The 24768-nt window shown below is 43.0% G+C and overlaps 1 protein-coding gene across 1 annotated transcript; it reads left to right on the forward strand.

Annotated features, from left to right (window-relative positions):
- Positions 1–871: 871 nt before the first annotated feature.
- Positions 872–6053, forward strand: LOC307042857 (uncharacterized protein; the record flags this gene model as incomplete). The annotated part of the gene is made up of 2 exons (XM_079687022.1): positions 872–1503; positions 1629–6053. Exon 2 carries the CDS (start codon positions 4245–4247, stop codon positions 6051–6053), a length of 1809 nt encoding a protein of 602 aa, XP_079543148.1. The 5' UTR covers positions 872–1503; positions 1629–4244.
- Between the last annotated feature and the right edge of the window lie 18715 nt (positions 6054–24768).

A 24768-nucleotide genomic window follows, 5' to 3' on the forward strand; every position in this document is an offset into this window, starting at 1 on the left:
ATTTCAGACAGATTATGCGGATTCTGTCTGATCAGAACAAAGAAAGCACCTTTTGCCTTCCTAATGTCACACTTTCCTCTTTTCTATGGCCTGTGTCTGTAGAGTTGGGGGGGAATGTCTCCCCCCTTCCTGCCATCTCTCTCTCTCTCTCTCTCTCTCTCTCTCTCTCTCTCTCTTTCTCTCTGTTTCTGCTGATGTGTAAAATATACAAAATAACGTTTTATATACTTACTCTCTTGTTAAAAGGCGATGAAGTTTGCAGCGTAAGCCAGCCATCAGTGTTCTAGTTTTAAGGCTTTGCATACCTCAAAGTGTGTCTAAAAGTATCTCTTGGCAAGAGAAAAAAAAAAAAAGCCAAAATTCGCCGAGACCATTAAAAAGAAAACCGAATTGCTGCTAAGAAATAAGTTCAGAAAGCTATGACTCCAGTGGAACACTGTTAGAGTCAAAAGTAACTCTCAATGTATTCAGACAGAGTATGCAGATTGGGGCTGATCAGAACAAAGAAAGCACCTTTTGCCTTCCTAGGTGCGTGTGCGAATCAGTCACGGATGTCTTCACATGGAGATGAAGACTCCTGTCTCTTAACACCCAAGGTCCTGCAGTCGGCTGAGGCTGTAAAAGTATAGAAAAAGCAGATAGGAGGGGGTTTTTGAGAGGAGACTCGGGGGTGTCAATATATCCAGACCAAAATATGCTGATTCAGAGCTGATCAGAACACAGAAAGGCTGGGAAATTCTTTTTTTTTTGTTCTGTCTACTATCTACATGTTTGTAATGTGTATGTACATATTTTCAATGTGTATATATATATATATATATATATATATATATATATATATATATATATATATATAAGAATAAGCCTAAACAGTATTTTCTCTGTCATAAAAAACAAATGTGATGCTAATTTGTTAAACAACTAGGAATAATCCGATTGGTGGGTTTTTAGAGCCATAAACCTAGCTAGTTCAGCTGGGGTTTTTATAAAGGGTTACAGATTCACCAGAGAGGTCATGCAGTGAGTGACCGTAGCAGGTCATCTGTGTGCTTTTTTCCTGACCCCGGATTTGATCTTTTGGAAGAAAAACACTGGTAAGTACTTTTTTTATTTTTTATAATAGCATGTAATTATTTAATGTTGCTTGGCTTGGATGTTGTTGTATTTACTGGCTTTTTTTTAAATTTATGAGTAAAGTATCCAAAATAATGTTTTTAATATACTTACTCATTTCTATTAAAAGGCGTTGAATTCCCCGCGTGAGCCAGCCAGCAGCGATCCCTCAAGAGGACTCCTTTCTGGAGTTTTTTACACACACGTCCTGCCCTCGTGTCTGATCTCAGTGTGTAACACCTGTGACTGGTTCATACACATCCCAAGCGAGTCGGACAGACACAGCCCCTCTTCAGCAGGTGGGGGTCGACCCTCAACACAGAATCTGCTTGAGAATCAGGTCGATATTGAACTCATGCCCTGACACACTCCTGACGAGTTATCATACCGGTAAATGCCTTTTATGGTTATTTTATAAGATGAGCGCTAAATGAATTGTTTGTTAAATGTATAATCCTGTGTTCAAAAATACTTATCCTCTTTTTTTTTTTATTCTCTCACTTTTTTCTCTATAGAGCTATCCCCTATTATCAAGAGGACCCCTGCTGCTGTTGCGGTCAACTTTTCGGTCACACCAACTGAATAAGCTGGACGGGTCTCATGTAAACTGCTAATGATGTATCTGAATGGTATGTTGGCTTTATGTCCATAAATGTAGAAGCGGTGTGAAATGTTTCTTCAGTGGCGCCCCATCTATTTTTGATTTATCTTTGGGTTTTTGTTTTTTTGTTTTTTTGTTTTTTTTTGTTTGAGGGGGAATGATTTCATAAACGGTCAAACATGGATGATTTAACAGATGTAGACAGGTCTTTTCTTCGTGATATACATAACATAAGTGGGCTAAGCAGTGATGAGGATTACAGGCTTGAAGACCTGTCATTTCCTCGGGGGTCGGGCAATATCAGTGAAATAGCAGGCTCAGCTGAAAACGAATCTCCTAGCCCCTCAGAAGCAGAACACCACACAGCTAGAGAACTGTCTTTTCTTGAGGATATGCAAAACATGCATGAGTTAAGCAGTGAGGAGGAATACGCTTTTGGAGACATGTCTTCTCCTCCGTGTTCAGGCAGTATCAGTGAATTAAATGACGAATAAACAGTTGCATGCGTACATTCCCCCTCCTCTGAAACAAACTCAACCTCTCCAGCATTAAATGACGCTATGGAATGGGCACTAGACTCTTACCAGAACTGGGGGCTTTTAAATCAGCTCCCAGACGATGTACTCCGTCTGAATGGACAAAATAGCAAAGCTTCAGCCAATGCCGTATTACCAGTTTCCACTGTGCAAGATGGTGGATATATTAGTGACACTCTGAGTGACTCGGAATCATCAGTCTACACAGTCCAAAATGGTGGATATGTTAATGACACTCCGAGTGACTCAGAATCACCAGTTTCCTCCATGCAAAGTGTTGGACATGTTGATCAGAATGACATTCCGAGTGACTCAGAATCACCAGCCCCCTCGTTACAACATGGTGGAGGCGCCAGCCGAAATGCCTCAACATGTGTTTTCTCTCGACCTGTATTCAATAACACAGAACTGCGTCAGTCTCTAGTCCTAACTCCTCCTAACGCTGGCGTAGACTTTGCGGCCTATTATAGGGTTCTGATGAGCAATGTACATGCTATGCTACATGAGGCTTTTGCACGGGCAGAGAGGGAAGATCTTGTACAGATTGAACTGCAAGGTGAACAGCTACAGGCTAACGTGTCAGCCATTTGAAATGCCCATGGTGTTAATCATCTGAACGATTTTGAGGATGCCCTGTTCAATGCAGTGTAGTCAAATTTGGAGGTAATGGCAGACAGCAATCTTGAGCTTGTGGTGCAAATTGTTCAATCACCCCGTGGCGGTGGTGAGAAACGATTGGCTAGTAAAATGTTGGACAGTGAAATTGTCAGAAAGAAGAAGAGGTTTATTTACGTTGTTCAGAACCCTTCCAACCAGCTGTGTTTTGCTATTAATTTAGCCATGTTGTTGCATAACAACATCACTGATAGCGAAGCTTATGAACGCGGTATACAGATTCAGAGGAGGGTGGGTTTGACAGATCAGACAGCTGTGACATTCAACGACATTGATAAATTCGAAGAGAGTTTGAAATGCAAGATTGTGGTGTTTTACAGAGGCGACGATAATCGTGCCCACTGTAAATTCCAGACAGACGGCCCCAAACGAGACAAAACTGTGTTTTTGTTCCTCTTCAAAAACCATTATAACGGGATTAAAAACTTGAAGGGGTTTTTAGGCTCTCCATATGTCTGCGAACATTGTTACACAGGCTACAGCTCGAAGTGGACACACATCTGTACTGGTCATTGTTTTGTCTGCCTTGACCCCTCATGTAGAGTTACAGAGTTTAAACCCATCTTTTGTAAAGATTGTAACAAAACGTGCCGTACGGCTGGCTGCCACTCTAGACATAAAAAACAGACACAGAGAGCATCAGACATTGCCAGTAACTGCGATTTACACAAAAAGTGTGTAGATTGCCGACTTTCTTACAACACCGCCAAGAGTAGTGCAGATAAAACACACAAGCGTGCGGTGAAGAAATGTAAAACATGCGGCGAGAAATTACCCTCTGCTTCTACAGGAAAGTGTGAAAAACATCTGTGTTACATCGGAGTGTTACCCAAAGAGACAGAACACAATGACAACATTGTGTTTTATGATTTTGAGACAATGGCGGGGGCAGAAGGTGCACATGCCCCCTTCCTGGTGTGTACAAAAACCCTTGCAGGCAAAATTTGGGTCGCTGAAGGTGCCGACTGTGCACTGCAGTTTCTGGCACATTTTAGGTCCCCCAAATTCAAAAATGCAACCTTCATCGCTCACAATGCTAAGGGTTTTGACAGCTATCTCATTATCAATGCAATGATTGAGCAGGGGCTAAAACCCTCTTTGATAATGCAAGGAAGTAAAGTGATCTCTTTTACTTACCAGGATTTCGGACAAAAGTACATAGACTCACTGTCTTATCTCTCTATGCGTTTAGCAGCAATGCCAAAAGCTTTGGGATTTGAAGATAAATCAAGGGGTACTTCCCTCACGGTTTCAGCTCTGAGGCCAATCTGAGTTATATCGGACCTTACCCGCCAGCACACTGTTATGGGATTGAGCGCATGACAACTGATGAAAAGAGTGACTTTTTCAGATGGTATGAGACGGTACGCACAGGTACTTTTGATTTTCGAAAGCAGGCATTGCTTTACTGTAAACACGATGTTGACATTCTTGCCCAGGGCGCCACTTTATTTCGAAAAGGGTTTCTCGAGGAGACAGGAGTGGATCCTTTTAGTCGGGGAACCATCGCTTCTGCGTGCATGAAAGTTTTTACAACAAACTTTCTACCGCCCAAGACCTTAGCAATTCCCCCACCCGACGACTGCCGCCGTGAAAACAAGACGTACTCGGACGCAGGTATTCAGTGGCTGGAGTGGGTGGCCCAAGCCGAAGGTGTATTTATTCAGCATGCGTTGAATGAGGGTGAGAAACGAGTGGGTCGTTTTGTCGTGGACGGTTTTGCTGAAGTTGCGGGCGCAAAGATTGTATGGGAATTTCTTGGTTGCTTCTATCACGGGTGTCCATCTTGCTATAAGGGTTATGAGAAAAACCCCTTGACAGGTGGCACATTTGAGCAGCTCCATGCTGCCAGCGAGGAAAAGCTGCAGGAGCTACAGTCTGTTCAGGGGGCCAAAGTGATCGTTATGCGGGAGCATACGTGGGGTGAGATGAAAAAATCCAATCAGGATTTGCAGGCTTTCCTCAGGGAATACAAAGCTCCAGAGCCACTGACCCCTAGGGAGGCTTTGTACGGGGGCAGGACATGTGCAGTGAAGTTGAGGCACACGGCAGCGGCCGATGAACTGGTTCACTATTGTGATTTCACCTCGCTCTATCCTTTTGTAAACTGTACAGGCCTATATCCACTTGGACACCCCCAGATCATATTCCGAGATTTCAAAGATCCTCAGAGTTATTTTGGGTTAATCAGAGCCACAGTAGACCCTCCCAAGGGGCTTTACTTTCCAGTCTTGCCCTACAGAACTGCAGCGGGCAAGCTAGTGTTCACCCTCTGCCGTACATGCGCTGAGCTTAACAATCAACAGGGGCCCTGCATGCACAGCAAAGAGGAAAGAGCATTAACAGGAGTTTGGGTGACCACAGAGTTCAACAAAGCCCTGGATATGGGGTACAAGCTGACTCAGATCACAGAGATGTGGCATTTTGAGAACAAAAGCGACAGCATTTTTGTAGACTATATACACACATTGTTGAAGGGCAAACAAGAAGCATCAGGTTATCCTTCAGAGGCCACAGATGATGAGAGCAGAAAAAAGTATGTGACAGACTACCATGCTAATCAGGGGATCTTGCTGGATGCAGATAAAATCAAATCAAATCCAGCCAAAAGACAAGTGTCAAAACTATGTCTCAACAGTTTCTGGGGCAAATTTGCCCAGAGAAGCAATCTGACTCAGACTAAGATTGTGACCAAAACAGAAGAATTTCTTAACCTCTTGTTTTCAGCTAAACATAAGGTTAAGTATTTCTCATTCCTCAACGACAGGACGGCTCTTGTTCAGTGGTGTTACGGAGACAATTGCTATTCTCCTCCCAACAAGGTAGATAACATATTCATTGCAGCATTCACCACAGCGTATGCCAGACTGAAACTGTACAGTGAGTTGGAGAAATTACAGCACAGAGTTTTCTACTACGACACAGATAGTATAATATATGTGACAAGACAGGGGGAGACTCCACTGCCCCTGGGGGTTTATCTGGGGGATCTGACAGACGAACTGGGGGGCGACACGATTGAAGAGTTTGTTTCAGCTGGCCCTAAAAGTTATGCTTACCAAACCAAAAATCAGAAAAAGGTTGTGATGAGAGTGAAAGGGATCACACCAAACGCACAAATGTTGTGAACGAGTGAACTTTGACAGTCTAACAGATCTGGTGGAAGGCTACGTTCAAAACTCTGAGAGGGGGAGGGTAATTGAGGCTCCGCAACACAACATTGTACGGAATAAAGAGGGTTTCGTTTTGAGAAATGTGTCATTCACCAAAAAGTTCCGAGTTGTGTTTGATAAGAGACGTCTGCTAGACGGAGGAAATACTTTGCCTTTTGGGTATTGAGAAATAATAAGAAGAGACAAACATGTTTTCACCCAGCCAAATTGATTTTGAGCCCAGACTACGTGTTCCTTTTTCTTGTTTAGTAGTTGGTCCCAGTGGGTGTGGAAAAACTTTTTTTGTCAAGAATGTATTGCAAAATTGTGTTCATGTGATGGATGTACAGCCTCAAAATATTGTGTGGATTTATACTTCTTTCCAGCCCATGTATGCAGAACTGCAGGAAAATAATAAAAATATGAAATTCATCAAAGGTCTGCCTGAATCATTTGAAGACAAATCTCTATTTCCTCCTAATCAGAGTCATTTGATTATATTGGACGATGTTATATTTCAGGCCTCCGAACATCCGGAAGTAGTCAGACTTTTCACCCAATATCGTCATCACAGGAATATGAGTGTTATGACGCTTACACAGAATGTTTTTCATCAGGGGAAAAATAGTCGTACCATTAGTTTAAATACTAATTACATGGTCTTGTTTAAAAACCCCCGAGACAGATTGCAGATGAACATACTTGCTCAGCAAATATACCCTGGCAATAAATCATTTTTCTTAAAGAGTTTTGAAGACGCCACCAAAGAACCTCTCGGTTATTTAATCGTAGACATGACCCCCAGCTGTCCAGACATCTACAGACTTAGATCGGGAGCACTACCTAACCAGTGGTTAGTTGTTTATGTACCAAATACGAAAACTTAAAACAGTATGTCAGCCCGTTTAAAGCAAAACATGCCGATGCTGAAGGCCTTGTGTAACGCCAAGCCCTCGATGCGCAAGGATATACTCAAGAACTGCTCCACGGATTTTCTACAATCACTCTGTGAGCTGTCTTTAAATCTTCTAAAGGGGAACATTCCACTATCTGGTGCTCAGTATAACAAACTGAAAAAACAAAAGAAGATTATCAAACTCTTGGCCAATAAAAAGGCCAATTTTAAAACTAAATTTAAGGCCTTAAGAAAGCAATCTGGAGGCTTTCTTCTGCCTCTGCTAGGTGCTGTGATTCCCGTTTTAGCGCAGCTTTTAGGAGGACTCATTCGATCATGAGTCAAAAGATGTTTTTGTTATCACCTCACCAGTTTAATCAACTCAATCAGGCGGGTGTAACTAACCCCCATAGTAAGGAAACAATGAGACGCACTGCCGAATATGCTCTGGATGAAAAAATTAGAGCGGTGTTAAACGAAACAGGACCCTCTTATGAAAAAATAAGAAAATACAACGGCTTGCTGCAGCGATATCTCACCTTACTCAAACAAGACGGGCAGGAGGAACGGCATATTGCTTTAACTCTACCCGAAGACACGGGTAGAGTTAAAGGAGAAGAAAAGGATGACATGTCCAATGATAAAATAAAGAACGAGGTACTTCAACACCTCCCTAAGCGTTACCGTAAGAATGCAGAGTACATTATGAGTAAATTAGTCACGAGTACAGATGGATGGACCCCCACGGGGGAATTTGTAGAAAAGGGTACAGCTGTAAAAGGTTCACACATGTTAGATTTATTTAGACATCTGTCGTCCTCGTATAAAACAAATGTCCAGGAGCCTAAAGGCTGTTTTTTTTTTAAAATAGTATGAATGAGCTCAACATTCCTCTATCAGCTTTTCAAAACCTACAAGCTCGTGAACAATATCGTGTAGTCAAAGAGGGCGACCTATATGGAGAAAATATGCCCAAAAGAAGAAGAAGAAGAGGAAATAATAAGTCATCTCCAACGACCCTCAGCCGTGAGGTGTCAGGAACCCTAGACACCGCAGATGCGGAAGAACCTCAGAGTGCCCCTCTTAAGAAGAAAATAATAAGGAAAGATAGAAAAATAAGCCCCAGCTGGTTACATTTTACCCCATAAAGTTGTATTCTATTTTTGTTTTCAATAAAAGACAGAGTCACCTGAATTAATTTTGTCTTCAGACCTTTTTATTTGTATTTTCTACATTTTGTAACAATCTTTAAACATTTGTAGAGAGCAAACACTGTGGTTAAAATGAGTGTCTTTATGACGTCTCTCACACCGTTGGTATTTTTTCACAAAATTAGTTACAGCAGCATCATTTTTTATCACATCATCTTGATACAGAGACAACACATTTTCGTAAGACGCTCTTTTACACAGGTAGAAAACACAATGCTGACCACAGGCTGTAGACATGACATTTTGAAGCTGTTGATTGTGGTGTAAAATAGTTTTACATTGTTTTTCTAGAAATTGGAGGATGCTTTTGGGGTAATGACTAAAATCGGGAGGAAAGCCAAAAGAATAAAAAAAAGTCCCCGCATCGTCCTCCTCTAAGCTCACTGCTAGCCAGTGTTCTCCCGGCATATGGGAGGGGTGGGTATTTACAATCATGTATACAGGGTATCTAAATAATTGTTTTACTCGGGGTAGCTGATCTGACGCTCACACCCCACCAAAAGAGTCTCCCACCATATGACGTAGCAGACTATCCAATTGATGATTATTCATGGTGTAATATCTTCTTAGTAATAATCTACCAACACTTGACGTTTTGAATTAATCTCCAGAATCGAATCAAAACAAGAATATACGATTAAAGTGGTAGTCTGTGGTAGCGGTACTCAAAATCTCATTTCCAGTCTTAAACTACCGCTTGTAATAGGGGACAATGCGTCAGCATCTTCCCCTGCAGTGAGATTAAATACGAGTAACGAGTATCCTTGTTCGAAATCCTCTCGGTCGATACACAGAGGTAGGTCTTTCATGTGTCTCCCTGTAGCCATAAACATGTTGTAAAACTCTCTGACTGAAGACCCCTGGTTAAATTGAGGTTGGAATGCTTTGGCCGGTACTTGCCTACCGTCCTGACACAAAGCCAGATATTCCATATCATTATGAAGGAAATTAAAAGGTGAAAGCGTTCTCCTTCCGGTGAAGGCTTCGTGATTTACCATACCCAATACTATGTATTTAGGCATATTACCCAGAAAGAGATTTTCTTGGGTGCATATTCAGGAATTCACCGGGATGCTGTATGTTTTGATATTCACGCGAGATAAAGGATAGAGGGCGTTCCCTCTCATCAGAGCCGCAGCATGACCTAAACGCACAGCAGGGGAGATGGTGTCTTTCTTGATAAAAAGTGAGGCCCCCAGTATTTTTAGACGGTATGTCGAATCATTTGCACACATGAGAGTAAACGCATCGTTAGATCTGGTGAGTTTGATTCTCAAATCTACAGAGTTCAGGAGAAGCCTCTCGCTGAAAAATATATTGGTGTAGGGCCCCCATTAGATGGAGTTCTCGAGATTCAGCTGTGAATACAGCTCTCTTTACTAGACCCTTGTTAGGGCCATTGGCGATCACTATGGAGTTCATAGCTCCCGCGGTGTCTTTATAAAATAAACCGGCAGTGAACTGAGTTTTTAAAGTAGAATCAGAGTAATTCAATAGCGTTTCAATCATCGCTCTGTAAGGATGAGTCGAGTTGGACTGAGAAATCAGCCTGTCCCCTAGAATAACGTCGCATTGGTTAAAAATTGTATTCAGTGGATAATTAACGAGGGCCACGGGGGCATCAGCTGCCAGATTAGTCCCATCTGCGTTGGTTATTTTAATCCTGAGATGCATCAAGGTGTCATTCATATCGAGGTATTTATCCCCGTCCCCGGGAATGAAAAATTCAATGGGTCCGTCATCTATAATGGCAGACAACGGAAAGACCTCTGTGTAGTGTTTTTCATCGATAGAAAGCTGCGTCATGGGAGCCGAAAATAAATCTAGCTCTGCCATACTGCATTCAGCAGATTTGTGATGTAAAAGAGCCATATTTAACACTCTAAAATATATCTCTCCCCAATACGTTCCTTCTTCGTGGGTGTTTTTTCCCTAATGATTTTCTCTTGACTGTGTGCTTCCCCTTTTTAACGCCGACCGTAACCCGTTTTCCTGGAGGTCTCTTCCTGGCCCTTCTTGCTAAAACCATCAGACCTCCTGCTCCTTCTTGAGACCCCTGATCTGATTGGCTGCTAAATTTATGGACCGCCTTATTGATAACATCTGATGTAATTTTTTTGGCCGCCGATTTCAGATGAGGTTTAGCTATGGCAAATCCCTTTCTCACCAGAGGGGCTACAAAACGAAATAATCTGGAGAATATAGAACCAATACCTCGGCCGTACATAACTGGTGTTCCATAAAAACCAGGCAAGGACCCCCCAGCTTGATTTTCATAGTAACTCAAATAACGGTGTGGATCGTGATGAATCATCGTTTTGCAAAAGATTGCCCGGCTTTTGAAGGTCGGAAATGAAGTTTCACTACACTCTTGCCGTAGGTAAACTTTATCGGCTCGTTCTGATCGTTTTTATCTCTATCTGTATATTCTCAATATGTGTTTTCGTTACCGGCAAGTAGTACGCAGGACTAAAATACTGGGTGATGGTGTCGCCGAATGTCCCTTTTATATCTACGGTTCTCAGGAGAGGAGCAAAAGCATCACCTACCCGCTGGTGACTGACCACGTTACTATAACAGTAGAGATGAGTTACGCCTGCATTATCTGCGGGGTGGGCTGCTGATTTATCATCAACTTTGAGCCACTGGTCTGGTTTTATTCCAAGCATATAAGCCACGGTTTTTGGAAAGCGAAAACGATATTGTCCATCTCCTTGAAATTCAATTTTCCTGTGAATTGGACTATAGTACAAACTAACACCAGAGTCAATTTTTCTGAAGCAGGACTCGAGTTCCACCATGAGCTGACTTATGCTACTATAGTAACCTCCTCGAAACATTTGAAGCTTTAACTTGCTCGCTATCGCGGGGGCTTTTGGTTTCTTTATCCATTCAAAATAGGTTACTTCTAAAGGCATGTTATACCAGGTGTGGGGGTATGACATTTCTGTCATGGCGACCTGCCACGAACCGTCCAAGTGTAAAGGTTGTGCTAGGTTTACCTGATAACTAGAGCTTGTATTGTTTTGAAATACATCAAGGCTGGCATTGGACGGCAGCGTAATGTAGAACCCTTCATTTATCTCCATGGCTGTAATGAAGGACTGAGCGTTGAGTCTGTTTTTTTTTATACATCCTTGATGGCGCCAGTCTCAACCCAGCTGTTGAATTTCTCGGGCCAGTTCTTCCAGCATACAAACATTTGTTTTTTCCCTCTCAACACACGTCTTTTCACAATTTTCTCCACTTGAAAAGCCTTGTCACTTGATACCTTCACTTTTTTTAACTCTTTCTCATAAAAAGTCCCCTTGATCTCTTCTCCATCATAATCTTTGAGTTTGTAAACAGGTGGTTGACGAGGTATGCCTTCAGACACCGTAAATAATTTGTCCGTATAACTCTGCTCATATTTTTTATCAAAGACCCCTCTCAATTTGGATATTCTTACAAGCTCCCCCTCCTTAAAGTTCATTTTCGTAGCAGCTTTTTTACCATGGCTGGAGGGGGTGTACAGGTTGCGAAACACTTGAGCTGCATTTTCCTTGGTCACCTGCAGTGGTGTCATTTTAATACTGCGATGATAACTATTATTGTAACTTTCAATTAATTCAGGTAAGACGTCTATATATCTATGAGTGTTTTTAGCTGTAAAATACCTCCACATTTTAGTTTTCAGTGTACGGTTAAATCTCTCTACCACACACGCCTTCATATCACTGGCTGTTGCATAATGTACAATACCTCGTTTCTTCAATAAGGCTTGAAAAACTTTGTTAAAGAATTCTTTCCCGGCGTCTGTTTGTATCTTTTTAGAAATCTGACTGTGTGTTAAAATTGTATCAAAGGCTTGGGCAACCTCTATACCAGTCTTCTTCTTTATTGCCCTAGCATAGGCTTTTTTCGAAAATACATCTACGACTGTTAACAAATAATTAAAACCATCATTATGTTTGGACAGCGACTGCATATCGCAGAGATCAGCTTGAAATTGTTGTAGCGGTCTGAGTACGAAAACTCTGTTTCTTACAAAATGCACCCTAGACGGCTTATGCAAAGTATATGCATCCTGTTCAGATAAAAATTCTCTGACTTTCTCTACATTTACTTGTTTACCCGTTTCAATCTGTACAGCTCTATGGAGTTTATCAACGCCCCCTAAACTCCCTGGATTAGAAGGAGTGTAATAAACCCTTCGCATGACACGTTTCTCAGACATGTTCCCTGTTACAGCACCAGTGAGGTAATGAGTACAACAGTTTTTCTTACAACGCATTTTATTGATTTGGCACATAGATCAAAAAAACATTTTCTCCAAACAGAGAATAAAAAAACATTTTAAAAGCACAAACGGGATTGTTAGGAAGGACACACTAGATCAAGTAAAATAAAAATAAAACAGATAAAATAAAAAAACATACTTTTACGAAAAAAACTATCAAACTCTTCCTATTGCTGCCAAGAGTCCCAGGCTGCTGTTATGTTCTTTGTCTGGGTCTCGTCGAGCCGTTTGTAAAACTTGTCGATTTTAGCCTCAAAGAGTCTTGTGTTTCTGAGATTGTGCAGAATCGCCTCAGCAGCTCCAAAGATCCTCTTCCCCGACACATGAAGGTGGCTCTGGTGTAGAGCGTCCCGAATGGCTGGAATGAAACGAACGGTCCACAGTCTCTTTACCACTTCATCATAGTGTCGATCCAGATAGTATTCTTCGGTCGGAAACAAACACTCATGTTGAATTTGACTGGGATGGTCAACTTGAGATCCGTAACATTTCTCCTTTCTGTACAGATGTAGGACCCTGTCCAGCAGATGAACCACTACAGCTTTTACCGTATTCAGGAACGAAGCCGTCCTAGCACCTTCTGCAGCATCACCCTCTGGAGCATAAGGAAAGCATGGCGATTCAATGCCTGCTACCGGGGAGTGTGAAGAAGCTGTTGATTCCGCTGGAGACACGGATGGAGTAGATGGAGGTTGATCCATATCCAGCCAACCAGTAACATCAATGGCAGCAACACCATAGTCGATATAGGGTTTCCAGATTGTTGGAGATGATGGGGGTCCTCCAGGCGTTTGTTCCAGGCTGCAACTCGCGGGGAGAGACTTGTTTTTTCTCAGATCCATGGTTAGTGTGTTCAGTGAATGTCTTTGAGCGGTCCTTACTTTTAAATGATCTGGGGAGGGGGGTGGGACTTGTTATGCTGAGTGGGAGGAGGAGTCATCTGCAAAGGTGAGAGTCTTTTTCACCAGTATAATGTCCATCGATGTCTGACTCTGTTTAAAAAGTTCTTTAAGCTTTGTACATTTCTCATCAATCATTTTCAGCCAAGCAGTCAGAGGCACCCGCAAGGATGTTTGAAAAACCCCGCATTTAGAGTTGAAATACTCCAAAACAAAATCATCAGAGGGGTCCTTCCCTACGTCAGCAAACGGCTTGCGCGGTAATACCATCGTCCAGATGGTCCGCTTTTAGTTTCCCAGACGGTGCTTGTCAGGACTCTTTTCACTTCTGGCGGCGGGGGGATATTTCCTTCTTCTTCCTCCACATTGAGGGGTAACGGTGAAAACTCTTCTCTGATCTCGCTTTTTGTTTGCGTTTCTTTGCTTTTTGTTGCAAATATCTTGTACACCGCTGGTTTCACAGTATTTTCTTGATGCACTACTTCTTCCGATACAATGGTTGCGTGGAGATCTCTGGAAGACACCAGAGTTAACACAGCCCAATCTGTTGAGGTCAACGTTGCTTTAACACTGTGGGGTCCATACGTTTCTCCATTCTTCAGATTGTAGAAATGCAGTTCATTCGCCATATAGTTGAATACGTATCCCCAAACATGTTCATTTTCCAGAATCCATTTCTCTTCAAGATCTTCGACCGGAGGTGTTTGAACCCGGCACAGATACTGCATCCGTTTCTTGATTGGCGCTCCGGACGGATGGCGGTAAGTTGTCACAGGCGTCTCGCTGATTAAACCCATATCGAGGCGTCTCTTGGCCATCGTTTCTTTTTGGAAAGATGACTTGATGATTGGAAATGACTGGCTTTTTATCTGCACAGGGTTCTTTTTTTTTATCTCACTCCACCCCCTCGGTCTTCTGACATCAAATAATTGGGGCGGGCCCTTCTGTCACTTTTATGCATACTAATGTGATGGAAGCGGCATTTTTTTTTTATAGACTTGGGGGCGGGCCCACCTGTCACTTTTTATGCATACTAATGTGATTGAAACATTTTTTATGATACACCATAATGCGCAACAGTGGGGGCTTTTCACACCTGTGAATACACATCAACCCCCTCCTATCGACGGATCTCACACCTACTTGGGATATCACACCTACTTGAGATCTCACACCTCGAACAAAGGGGAGGCGGGACTTAGCTCATTAGCATAAGTAGGGAGAGGTGTGACCTGTCAAAGCACCTGTCACTTTCTATGCATACTAATGTGATGGAAGCGGGATGAATAATACTACTTCTCTAAATACACTGGATCCATGTTTTAGTCTGTACCAGAAACACCCCCTGTTAAGCTATAAACAACCGACCGGTGACCTGAGCACAATTATTGAAAATTATTGTTAGACACAGGCTACTAACCCACAAGTACAGCTTTGTATGTACGAACTCTCTGAACAAGATTCCCCAGCAGATAGTGGCGACATTGCAGATATGTCCAGTCACAAAAGTGACTACGGTTCTAAATAACAGTGAGATTTAAAGTGATGGAGAAAATATGGAGACGTTCTTTTATAGTGTGTGAAATATGTGGTGCTGAAACATGTAGGTATTTAAATTTATAGAAGAAAATGGTTTCCTGAAAGAGTTAATTGGAGTAAACATGTTACAGTGGGTGAAAGCAATGTTTAGGGATATGGTAAAATTATTAGTAGACATGAATTGTGTTTGGATGACATTTAACAACTAAGATGGATAGTAAGATTAGGAAAATAGAGTGGAAATTGTTGGATTTATTTTACCTCAGTGTGTTAAAATTAACTATAGATAATGCCTCCCGAGATCTCTCTCTCTCTCCGCCTGTCAGAACGCTACGACCCCAACTTCCAAGCAGACAAAAGACCGCACCACGGAAGACTCCTCCTCCTCCATCGAACAGACAGAGAAGCAGAGCTGAACCATCTCCACCTGAGGAATCCAGAACTACAGGTGCCATAAAAAGGCACACTCTCATCGGTCCCCCACAGGACATGAAGTTCCAAGCTGAGCCACAAGATTTGGGCACAAGAGCAGAGTGTGGGACATGAGAGCGGAATACGCCCTCCATGCAACAAAGTAGAGACTGTAAAGGAGGAGATGAAATGCAAAGCAGTTGGGCCACTCAAAAGAGTTACAGTCGAAGGATCCAAGAGCAGATGGACTGAGGAGAAGGTGGACGGAGGAGAGGAAAGGACGGAGGAGTTGGCATGGTCCGGCAGAACGTGAGGGGGTCGTGGCTTGACAACCAGAGGGGGAGAGAAGGAAAACGGGAGTGAGTGAGTTTACACATAAACACACTTATTCACCAACGAGAAATACGTAAAGAAAAAGATCTATTAGCCATGAATTAATCAATTGGTGAATTTATAAAGAAAAAAAGAGGAAACTATTAAATAACCCTAAAAACACACTGAGGGTAGAACATATTATTCACGAATTATTCTTTAAGAGTTTTTTATTCATGTGTGAATTTGGGGAAGATTTAACTTGTTACAGTATAGACCTACAGTTTAAAGGGATGGTTTTAGTAACCACTCTATAAAAGCAGACAAATCTTTATTTGTATGGAAAATGTTAAAGGTAGAGCTAGTACCAAGCCAAAGATAGTCTTCCAATCTAGAGTATTGATTTCTCCATTGTAGCATGGTTATTACCTCAGGAGGGAAGATTAAGGTGGAAATAACATTTGTTTTTCGTCCAAGATGTAGAGTTTTAAAAAGACACTGGGCAAAGAGAGATTGCACATTTTAACAAAAAAAAAGTAATATAATTGGGAGTAATACATGCAGGGCCTTGGATCACTCATTGTGCATATTTGTTACAACAAATATCGTTCAGGGAGAACGGGTCGCTCGATCCACCCTGCAGATGTTTTAAATCTTACTTGCAGCTTCACAGGGAGCGCACGGCACCAGAGTATGAGTTTTAAAAGACACCATTCAATCAGTGATGACCTGACATTTAGAGATGTTATTTAAAGGAGAAACATAACTGCCATAAGTATAAATTCCTGAATTGAACTACAAACCATTAAATGAAATGACTTCTGTTTTTAAAATCCTTGTTAAAGGAGGAAGTAATTATCACATGCTCGGGCACCCAAGGTTCCACACACTGTTAAAGGGGTTAGCATAGTTATTTAAGTAGACCAGAATTGAAAATAAATTAGTATAATGAGTTATTGATATTCCACCGGTTCTCACACCATTTCAGGGACTTTATCACTGCATTAGAACAGACCACCCAAAGTTACTGAGTAGGAACTTTTAAGTGATGAAATTCTACAACTGTTGTAACTGACCAAAATCTTCTCCCAGAAATGACTGTCTAGAATGCCGTACCCCAGAGTAGAACGTACAACGGCCCCTTCTAGAGAACATATTACTTTCATACCTTAAATGGTATGAAAGGAGGGAGGGTACATTTCTCATGAGGAGACAGTTACAAATGCTAGCAGAACAAGACGACCCACCCCGTATACAGATGTTGACGACAATGATGAGTTAGTTTAAATGATATGGATGTTCGGAGATGAGATTGATCAATGAATGTCCAGCCGATGTGATTCTTTAAATGATGAAATCATGTGAAGAAGTGAGCAAAATTAAAATGGAGTGAATCCATTTCAATTTACTTCATACTATTCCAAGATAGTATATTTGTATTATTCCAATTAATTTTACACTATTCTAAGATAGTCCATTTTATTTGACTTTATTATTTTATACTATTCTAATATGGTAGATTTCATGTTGTATAAATCATTGCTATTCTAAAATGATTTGTTTCTTTTATCTTTGTAAAAACAAGTGCCTTAACACTGAGCGTGGTATGAGAACGGTTTCTGTGAAAGGAGGGAGGAAGAAATGTTCTGATGCCAAGCCATTGCTGCTATTTTGAAGAATGATATTGAATGCAAACACTAGAAGTTATACACAAGGGAAAACTTTTATGTTTGAGCACAGGCAAATAATTTATTTCGTATTTTTGTAAAGTTAAGCCTATTGAACCATTCCATTTTGATTGCATGTTTGTAATATGAGATATGTACTATGCGAAGTTCAGATGAAAAACTCAATGATTTCAGTATTATACACACCTTTTAGGTGTGTAAGGAGGGACTGTTAGAAATTAAAATCAATGTTTTGATGGTATAATGTAGCTTAAACATACCGTCAGTTTAAACGCTCTTTTATACTGAAAAACCAGAAATTCTTGTGCACAAGCAGTTAAGCTTTTATTCTGAAAATCCTTCATCTCCGGTTAGCATTTAGCATGTGGCTAATATACGATTTGCTAAAGAGGTGAATTGAGTAGCGAAATGACATGGAGTGGTGCAAACCGAAACCTACTGATTTAACACTACAACTATAGATGTCGAGATACTACCATGCTGAATATTAAATGAAAGTACAGTTTATTTGAATACATTATTGTTTACAGACGAGAGTAGCCTGTGACAACATCCGGAAACCAAACCAGCCGTGAAGTATTTTCTGTATATTTTGGAGTATTGATTACAGCGTTTAGAATGTGTTACATGAAAAGTGATGAAAGAGAATATGAGGAGAAAAGGCGGGTGAAGCATATATTGAATGTGAAAAGTACCAATCCTCTGTTTAAATGCAACAACGGACATTAGAGACGAGGCGAGCCGGCTGGCGGGGAGGAGCCAGCAGAGGATATACAGGACTGTCTCAGAAAATTAGAATATTGTGATAAAGTTCTTTATTTTCTGTAATGCAATTAAAAAAACAAAAATGTCATACATTCTGGATTCATTACAAATCAACTGAAATATTGCAAGCCTTTTATTATGTTAATATTGCTGATTATGGCATACAGCTTAAGAAAACTCAAATATCCTATCTCTAAATATTAGAATATCATGAAAAAGTATACTAGTAGGGTGTTCAACGAATCACTTGAATCGTCTAATTAACTCGAAACACCTGCAAGGGTTTCCTGAGCCTTGAAAAACACTCAGCTTGGTTCAGTAAACTAAATCACAAGTATGGGGAAGACTGCTGATCTGACTGCTGTCCAGAGGACCGTCATTGACACCCTCCATCAGGAGGGCAAGACACAAAAAGAAATTTCTCAAAGAGCAAGCTGTTCACAGAGTGCAGTTTCAAAGCACATCCACAAAAAGTCTGTTGGAAGGGGGAAATGTGGCAGGAAACGCTGCACAACCAAGAGAGATGACCGCAGCCTTAACAGCATTGTGAAGAAGAGTCGCTTCCAGAATTTGGGGGAGCTTCAAAGACAGTGGACTGAAGCTGGAGTCCAGGTATCAAAAGTCACTGTTCACAGACGTGTCCGGGAAATGGGCTACAATAGCCGTATTCCCATGGTCAAGCCACTTCTGAACTCAAGACAACGGAAGAGGCGTCTGACTTGGGCTAAGGAAAAGAAGCACTGGACAGTTGCACAGTGGTCCAAAGTCCTCTTTTCAGACGAAAGCAAGTTTTGTATTTCATTTGGAAGTCAAGGCGCCAGAGTCTGGAGAAAGGCTGGAGAGGAGCAAAATCCAAGTTGCTTGAAATCCAGTGTGAAGTTCCCACAGTCAGCGATGGTTTGGGGAGCCATGTCAGCTGCTGGTGTTGGTCCACTGTGTTTCATCAAGCCCAGAGTAAATGCAGCTGTGTACCAAGAGATGTTAGAGCACTACATGCTTCCGTCTGCTGAAAAGCTCTATGGAGATGAGGAATTCATTTTCCAGCATGATCTGGCACCTGCCCACAGTGCCAAAACCACCAGTAACTGGTGTACTGACCATGGCATTACTGTCCTCGATTGGCCTGCAAATTCCCCTGACCTGAACCCCATAGAGAATATGTGGGGTATTGTGAAGAAGAAGCTGAAAGACACCAGACCCAACAATGCTAATGAGCTAAAGGCCGCTATTGAAGCATCCTGGGCATCCATAACACCTCAGCAATGCCACAGGCTGATTGCCTCCATGCCACGCCGCATTGATGCAGTAATCCGTGCAAAAGGATTCCCAACCAAGTACTGAGTGCATTAATGGACATTTTCAAATGTTTGATTGTGTTTTGCTGTTATAAATCTTTTTTTTTTACTTGGTCTGAGGAACTATTCTAATTTTTTGAGATAGGATTTTTGATTTTTCTTAAGCTGTATGCCATAATCAGCAATATTAAAATAATAAAAGGCTTGCAATATTTCAGTGATTTGTAATGAATCCAGAATGTATGACATTTTTGTTTTTTTAATTGCATTACAGAAAATAAAGAACTTTATCACAATATTCTAATTTTCTGAGACAGTCCTGTATATAGCGGCACCGGACGAGGGATTCGCCCTCTTCTCTTGATCATGAGAGCCAGATCACAGCTGTTTTCTGCCGGAACAATATTCTGTCTGTAACACTACCGCGCTTTTTTTAATTAAAGTATCCCATTTGAATCTTTTCAGAGACTCCATTTAGTCTCATTTTAAAGCTTCTCTCCTGGACGCGAGAATAAAGAACATATTTAACACACCCCAGCTGCTGTTTGTAGATGTAGGTGCATTAATAAACAAGGTGTGTCCAAGTGTGTGTCCAAGTGTGTGTGTGTGAGTGCGTGTGTGTGTCCTAGAGGTCAAGTCTGTCAGGAGGTCTAATCAGCCGTCCGCTCCGGGAGAAGGCCCGGCCCTGTAACTCACGGCATGGTGTACCCCCAGTCTGCGGGGAAGACCGCGACGACCTCGGGGGTGATGGCCTTGGAGACTCCTCGGGGACGCAGACAACCTCTCTGGCGCTCCCCCCACTTGCACGCTGCTCCGGGGCCGATTCTGGGAGAACTGACGGCTGGAGAAGATCAACCCTGTTGCGCCGATACGTGGTCCCCTCCACACCGACCAGATAGGACCGGAGTCCCAACTGCTGAAGGCACACACCTCTCCTCCATCGGCCCGTCCTGTCTCCTGGGAGCGGCTTCATCCGTATGGGCTGGCCGACGTTCAGCTCCGGCAGATCCTTGGCAGATCTGTCATATGTCAGCTTTGCTGCTTGATGTTTCACTTTCAGCTTGTCAGGAACACCCGTGACGACCTGAGGCACCAGTAGCTGGTCGGCCACAGGGAGAAGGGTTCTCAGTCTCCGCGACATAAGCCGCTGTGCTGGGCTGCAATGCATACCCTCAGTGGGCTTATTTCTCCAATGCAATATGGCCCTCCAGGGGTCCTCTTTGGCACAGTCTGCCCTTCTGCACAGGCTCTTTACAATTTTCACTGCTGACTCCGCTTTGCCATTAGCCTTTGGGTGCCTCGGTGAGGACATGACATGCTCAAAACCCCACTCTCTCGCAAACGCCCGGAACTCTCCACTGGCAAACTGGCCTCCACCATCAGAAATGGCCCTGTCTGGGACACCGTAGCGTGCAAACTGTGCCTTGCATCTACGGATCGTGGTGTCCGCTGATAGGTCAGGGAGCAGGTCGATCTCCCAAAAGTCAGAATAATGGTCCACCACGAGCAAGAAGTTCTGTGCTGCGTAGCTGTACAGATCCATGCTTACTAGCTGCCAGGGACGTGTGGGGAGCGGGTGTGACATCATAGTCTCTTTCTGTTGTTCGTGTGCATACTCATTGCACACAGAGCACTTTTGCACATAATCCTTGACTTCCCCTTGCATACCGGGCCAGTAAAGTGTATCACGGGCCTGCCTGTAGCACGCCTCGCCCCCCACGTGGTTGTAGTGGATCCGTCTCAGCATTTCCGGGCGCATAGCTTTTGGAATGATGACGCGCTGACTCCTGAAGAGCACGCCATCCTGTGCACTTATCTCATCTCTGACGGCCAAGTAGTCCCTGACGGCTACAGGGGTCTCCTCTTTGTGTCCAGGCCATCCCTCCAGCACGACAGACTTAAGTGTTTGAAGACACACATCCTCCTCAGTGTGTGTCCGAATCTGTGCCAGGCGTTGGCTGCTGACATTTACATAGTCTGCCTGCTGAATGGCCGCCGTGTCACACTGCTCCTGCTGCATGCTGCAGACCATTTCACGTTGGTACAGTGTGTCTGTTCTCTGGTGGTGGTGGCTCTGCTGAGCGTGTCACTTATGTACATCTCAGGGCCTGGCTTGTATACCACCGCAAGGCAGTAATTCTGAAGTGTGAGGAGCATGCTCTGAAGGCGCTTTGGCGCACTGAGGAGGTGCTTGGTGAAGATGGAAACCAGCGGGCGGTGGTCGGTCTCTGCAGTCACATCACCCCTCCCATATAGATAGTAGTGGAAGCGTTGGCAGGCGAATACGATGCTCAGGCACTCCTTTTCAATCTGTGCATAATTTTGCTCTGTTTGGGTCAATGCCCGGGAGGCGAATGCGACAGGCTGTCCCCCTTGAAGCAAGCAGCAGCCCAGACCCGCCTGACTGGAGTCGCTCTGTACGGTGACTGGCTTGCGGACGTCATAGTACCTTAGGACTGGCACCGCCGTGACCAGTGCCTTGATTTCCTTCATGGCGGCATCATGTTTGGGCAGCCAGTGCCACATCACATCCTTGTCCAGCAGTCTCCTCAGCGGCTCACATACCGCTGACAAGCGTGGCATGAATCTGGACAGATAGTTCACAAATCCGACACACCGCTGGACCCCTTTTGCGTCTGTGGGGTTTGGCATGTCCAGCACCGCCCTGACTTTGTCAGGGTCAGCCTTGAGGCCCTCCGCGGACAGTATGTGGCCGTGGAAGCGGACCTCCTTCACTCGGAACTGCAGCTTTTTCAGGCCCAGTCTCAGCTTTACTTCCCTGCATCTGTCCATCAGAGCGATGAGGTTTGTGTCATGGTCGCGATTGGCCTCATCCTCTATGTCCCCACAGCCGACTACAAGGATGTCATCAGCTATGGGCTCAATCCCTGTCAAGCCAGCCAGCAGCTCATGCAGCTTCCTTTGATTCAGCTCCGGGGCAACTGACACACCGAAAGGAAGTTTCAGCCAGCGTTTCCTACCCCACGGTGTCCAGAATGTTGTCATCAGGCTGCTTTCTTCATCCAAGCGGGACTGCAGGAATGCATCACGTGCATCCACCAGGGTGAATATACGTGCCTTTGGCAGCTTATACAACACGTCATCTAAAGTGGGCATAAGGTAGTGGGACCGTTTCAGAGCACGGTTGAGATGCTTCGGGTCAATGCATAGTCTCAATTTGTCTGGCTTTTTTACTATGACTAGATTGCTAATCCAGTCTGTGGGTTGAGTGACTGTGGTCAAGTGTCCCTCCTCTTCATATCGATCAAGCTGAGCCTTAACAGCTGCCTTGAGGGCCACTGGAACGTTCCTGGGAGCACACTGCACCGGTGTCACAGTGCTGTCCAGCTCAAAGTGAATATCACCGGGCAGAGACTCAACAGGGCTGGTGAACACGTCGTGGTAGGTGCTGACAAGACACTCCTTGGTCAGGTCTCCCTTCCTGCAGTGCTCCACCTTATTCAGCTCCTCAGGAATGGTGAAGCGTATCAGACCAAGTCTCTCACATGTCTCACCCGAAAGCAAGGGCCTCTGGCCAGGCGCGCCGGATTCATTTTAGAAGTGGGGGGGGCCAAAAAAAGTGCGTGTGTATGGCCCAATCCCAAACCACACCCTACACCTTACCCCTACACACTCCCCCTCCGTGACGGAGTGAACTCCGTGGAGTGACACATGAGGCTCCCTCCTGTCAGATGGAGGGAGTAAATACAGCGGCAAGCTTTGGGACAAACTCCCCTCTCTCCGGCAGAAACAGGAAATGCCGTAACTGTATGTAACAACGGTTTCAAATCAGCATCTCTTTGACAAAAAATGTAAATGAATAACTCAAATAAAACTCCAAACATCTTTAATTGTGTTACTTTTTTGTAAAGCTCTTTTAGTTTTAAACCTGATGTTTATAAGCTTCTTAGTTTTTGCAACAGTCTGTAAATATACACAACTTTATAATAAAATGCACACATTTACCTTTTTCTAGACTAAACACAGGTAAGATCCTAAGTAAAAAATAAAAAAGAGGTTATCATGAACTCGTTAACATCGCAATTTATCACTATCGTTTAGTGGTTTTGCAAAGAATTAACCACTCTCTGTTTTTGTACCATTCTGCATTGAAGTAGGCTACCTTCTCTTTGCCAAGATAATCTACTAGCGGTCTCCTTTTTTTAAACAGTTAGCTGTACAGCTTTACCCGCCTCAATGTCCCGACAACAAACCTCCATGCAGCCTGTTTCGGTTCAACGGCAGCGGTGGGGGCGGCGGCGGTTTTGACCGTTTCTGCGGCCGCAGAGCCGCTGCTTTTGGGTTCATCTGGCTTCGCTGTTTCTATGATTGAAGAAGGTCCAGGCTCCGGAGATGTGGATGTCAGGGATGTGACCTCCCAGTTGTTCAATTTAAGTTTAGATTGTCTGTATTTAGTTTTCTTCTGCGTTGGTTCTTCTGACATGTTTGCAAGTGTATATTCTTTCTATAGGTTAATGGCTGACACACACAGAACAACTTAAGAAATAAAGTAAACAATGTAACAAATATAAGCTTTTTTATTGGTTGTAATTTACATGGATACATTTGATTGGTGAATGGTGTGACAATGTCCTATTTGATTGGGTTAAAATGTACATATTCTTCCTGTTATGTCTGCCTGCTTTATTTTACCTAGGCTAATGCAAAGTGACCTGCTCCATCGAAATCATTCGCATTGACCCGAAGACACATTTTGAGTTGTATACACTGTTGAAAAGAGGAGATTCCTAGCTCTCTAATGATATCAGGATTGTTTTTGTACTCCAAATATTAAGCAAAATATGTCACATTATATAATGACTGTTACACAGTCATCATTTTGAGAAAAAGGCCTTTAAAGGTTCCTCTTCTCTGGAATCCATCGATCTGATTGATTATTAGCGGAGCAAATGTTCAAAATACTACGGAGGGAAGATATTTTCGTTTTGGATTACTGCACTCACGGGAAACACCGGCTGTTGTTATGCCTGTTTGACGTTACTCCGTTCTCCGCTTATGCCGTTACAAGCTTCAAACCTGTATTTATCATCTGAATTTGCCGAAACAAGTTTAATATTCTGAAAGCCAAGACTTTGTTTATTTCGGAGGGCCTAGGTATAAAAGTCACGGCTCGCCACTGCTATGATTACTATATGCCTTACATTCATAATTTCAGCGGTAGGGAGGGGGAGCGGCGCTGCGGAAGAGCAGGGTGGCCAGTGAGAGGCGAGCTGTGGTCTTCCCTTTGCAAGCTTAAAAAATGCGTGTAGCTAATGAGATTGAATATATATATATATATATATATATATATATATATATATATATATAAAAATAACAAAATATACACAGCTAGATCAGATTGCGTTTTAGATGCGACTTTAGAGTAGAGGGGAATTA

Source organism: Notothenia rossii, assembly GCF_949606895.1.
Source record: "Notothenia rossii genome assembly, chromosome: 6".
Taxonomy (NCBI): domain Eukaryota; kingdom Metazoa; phylum Chordata; class Actinopteri; order Perciformes; family Nototheniidae; genus Notothenia; species Notothenia rossii.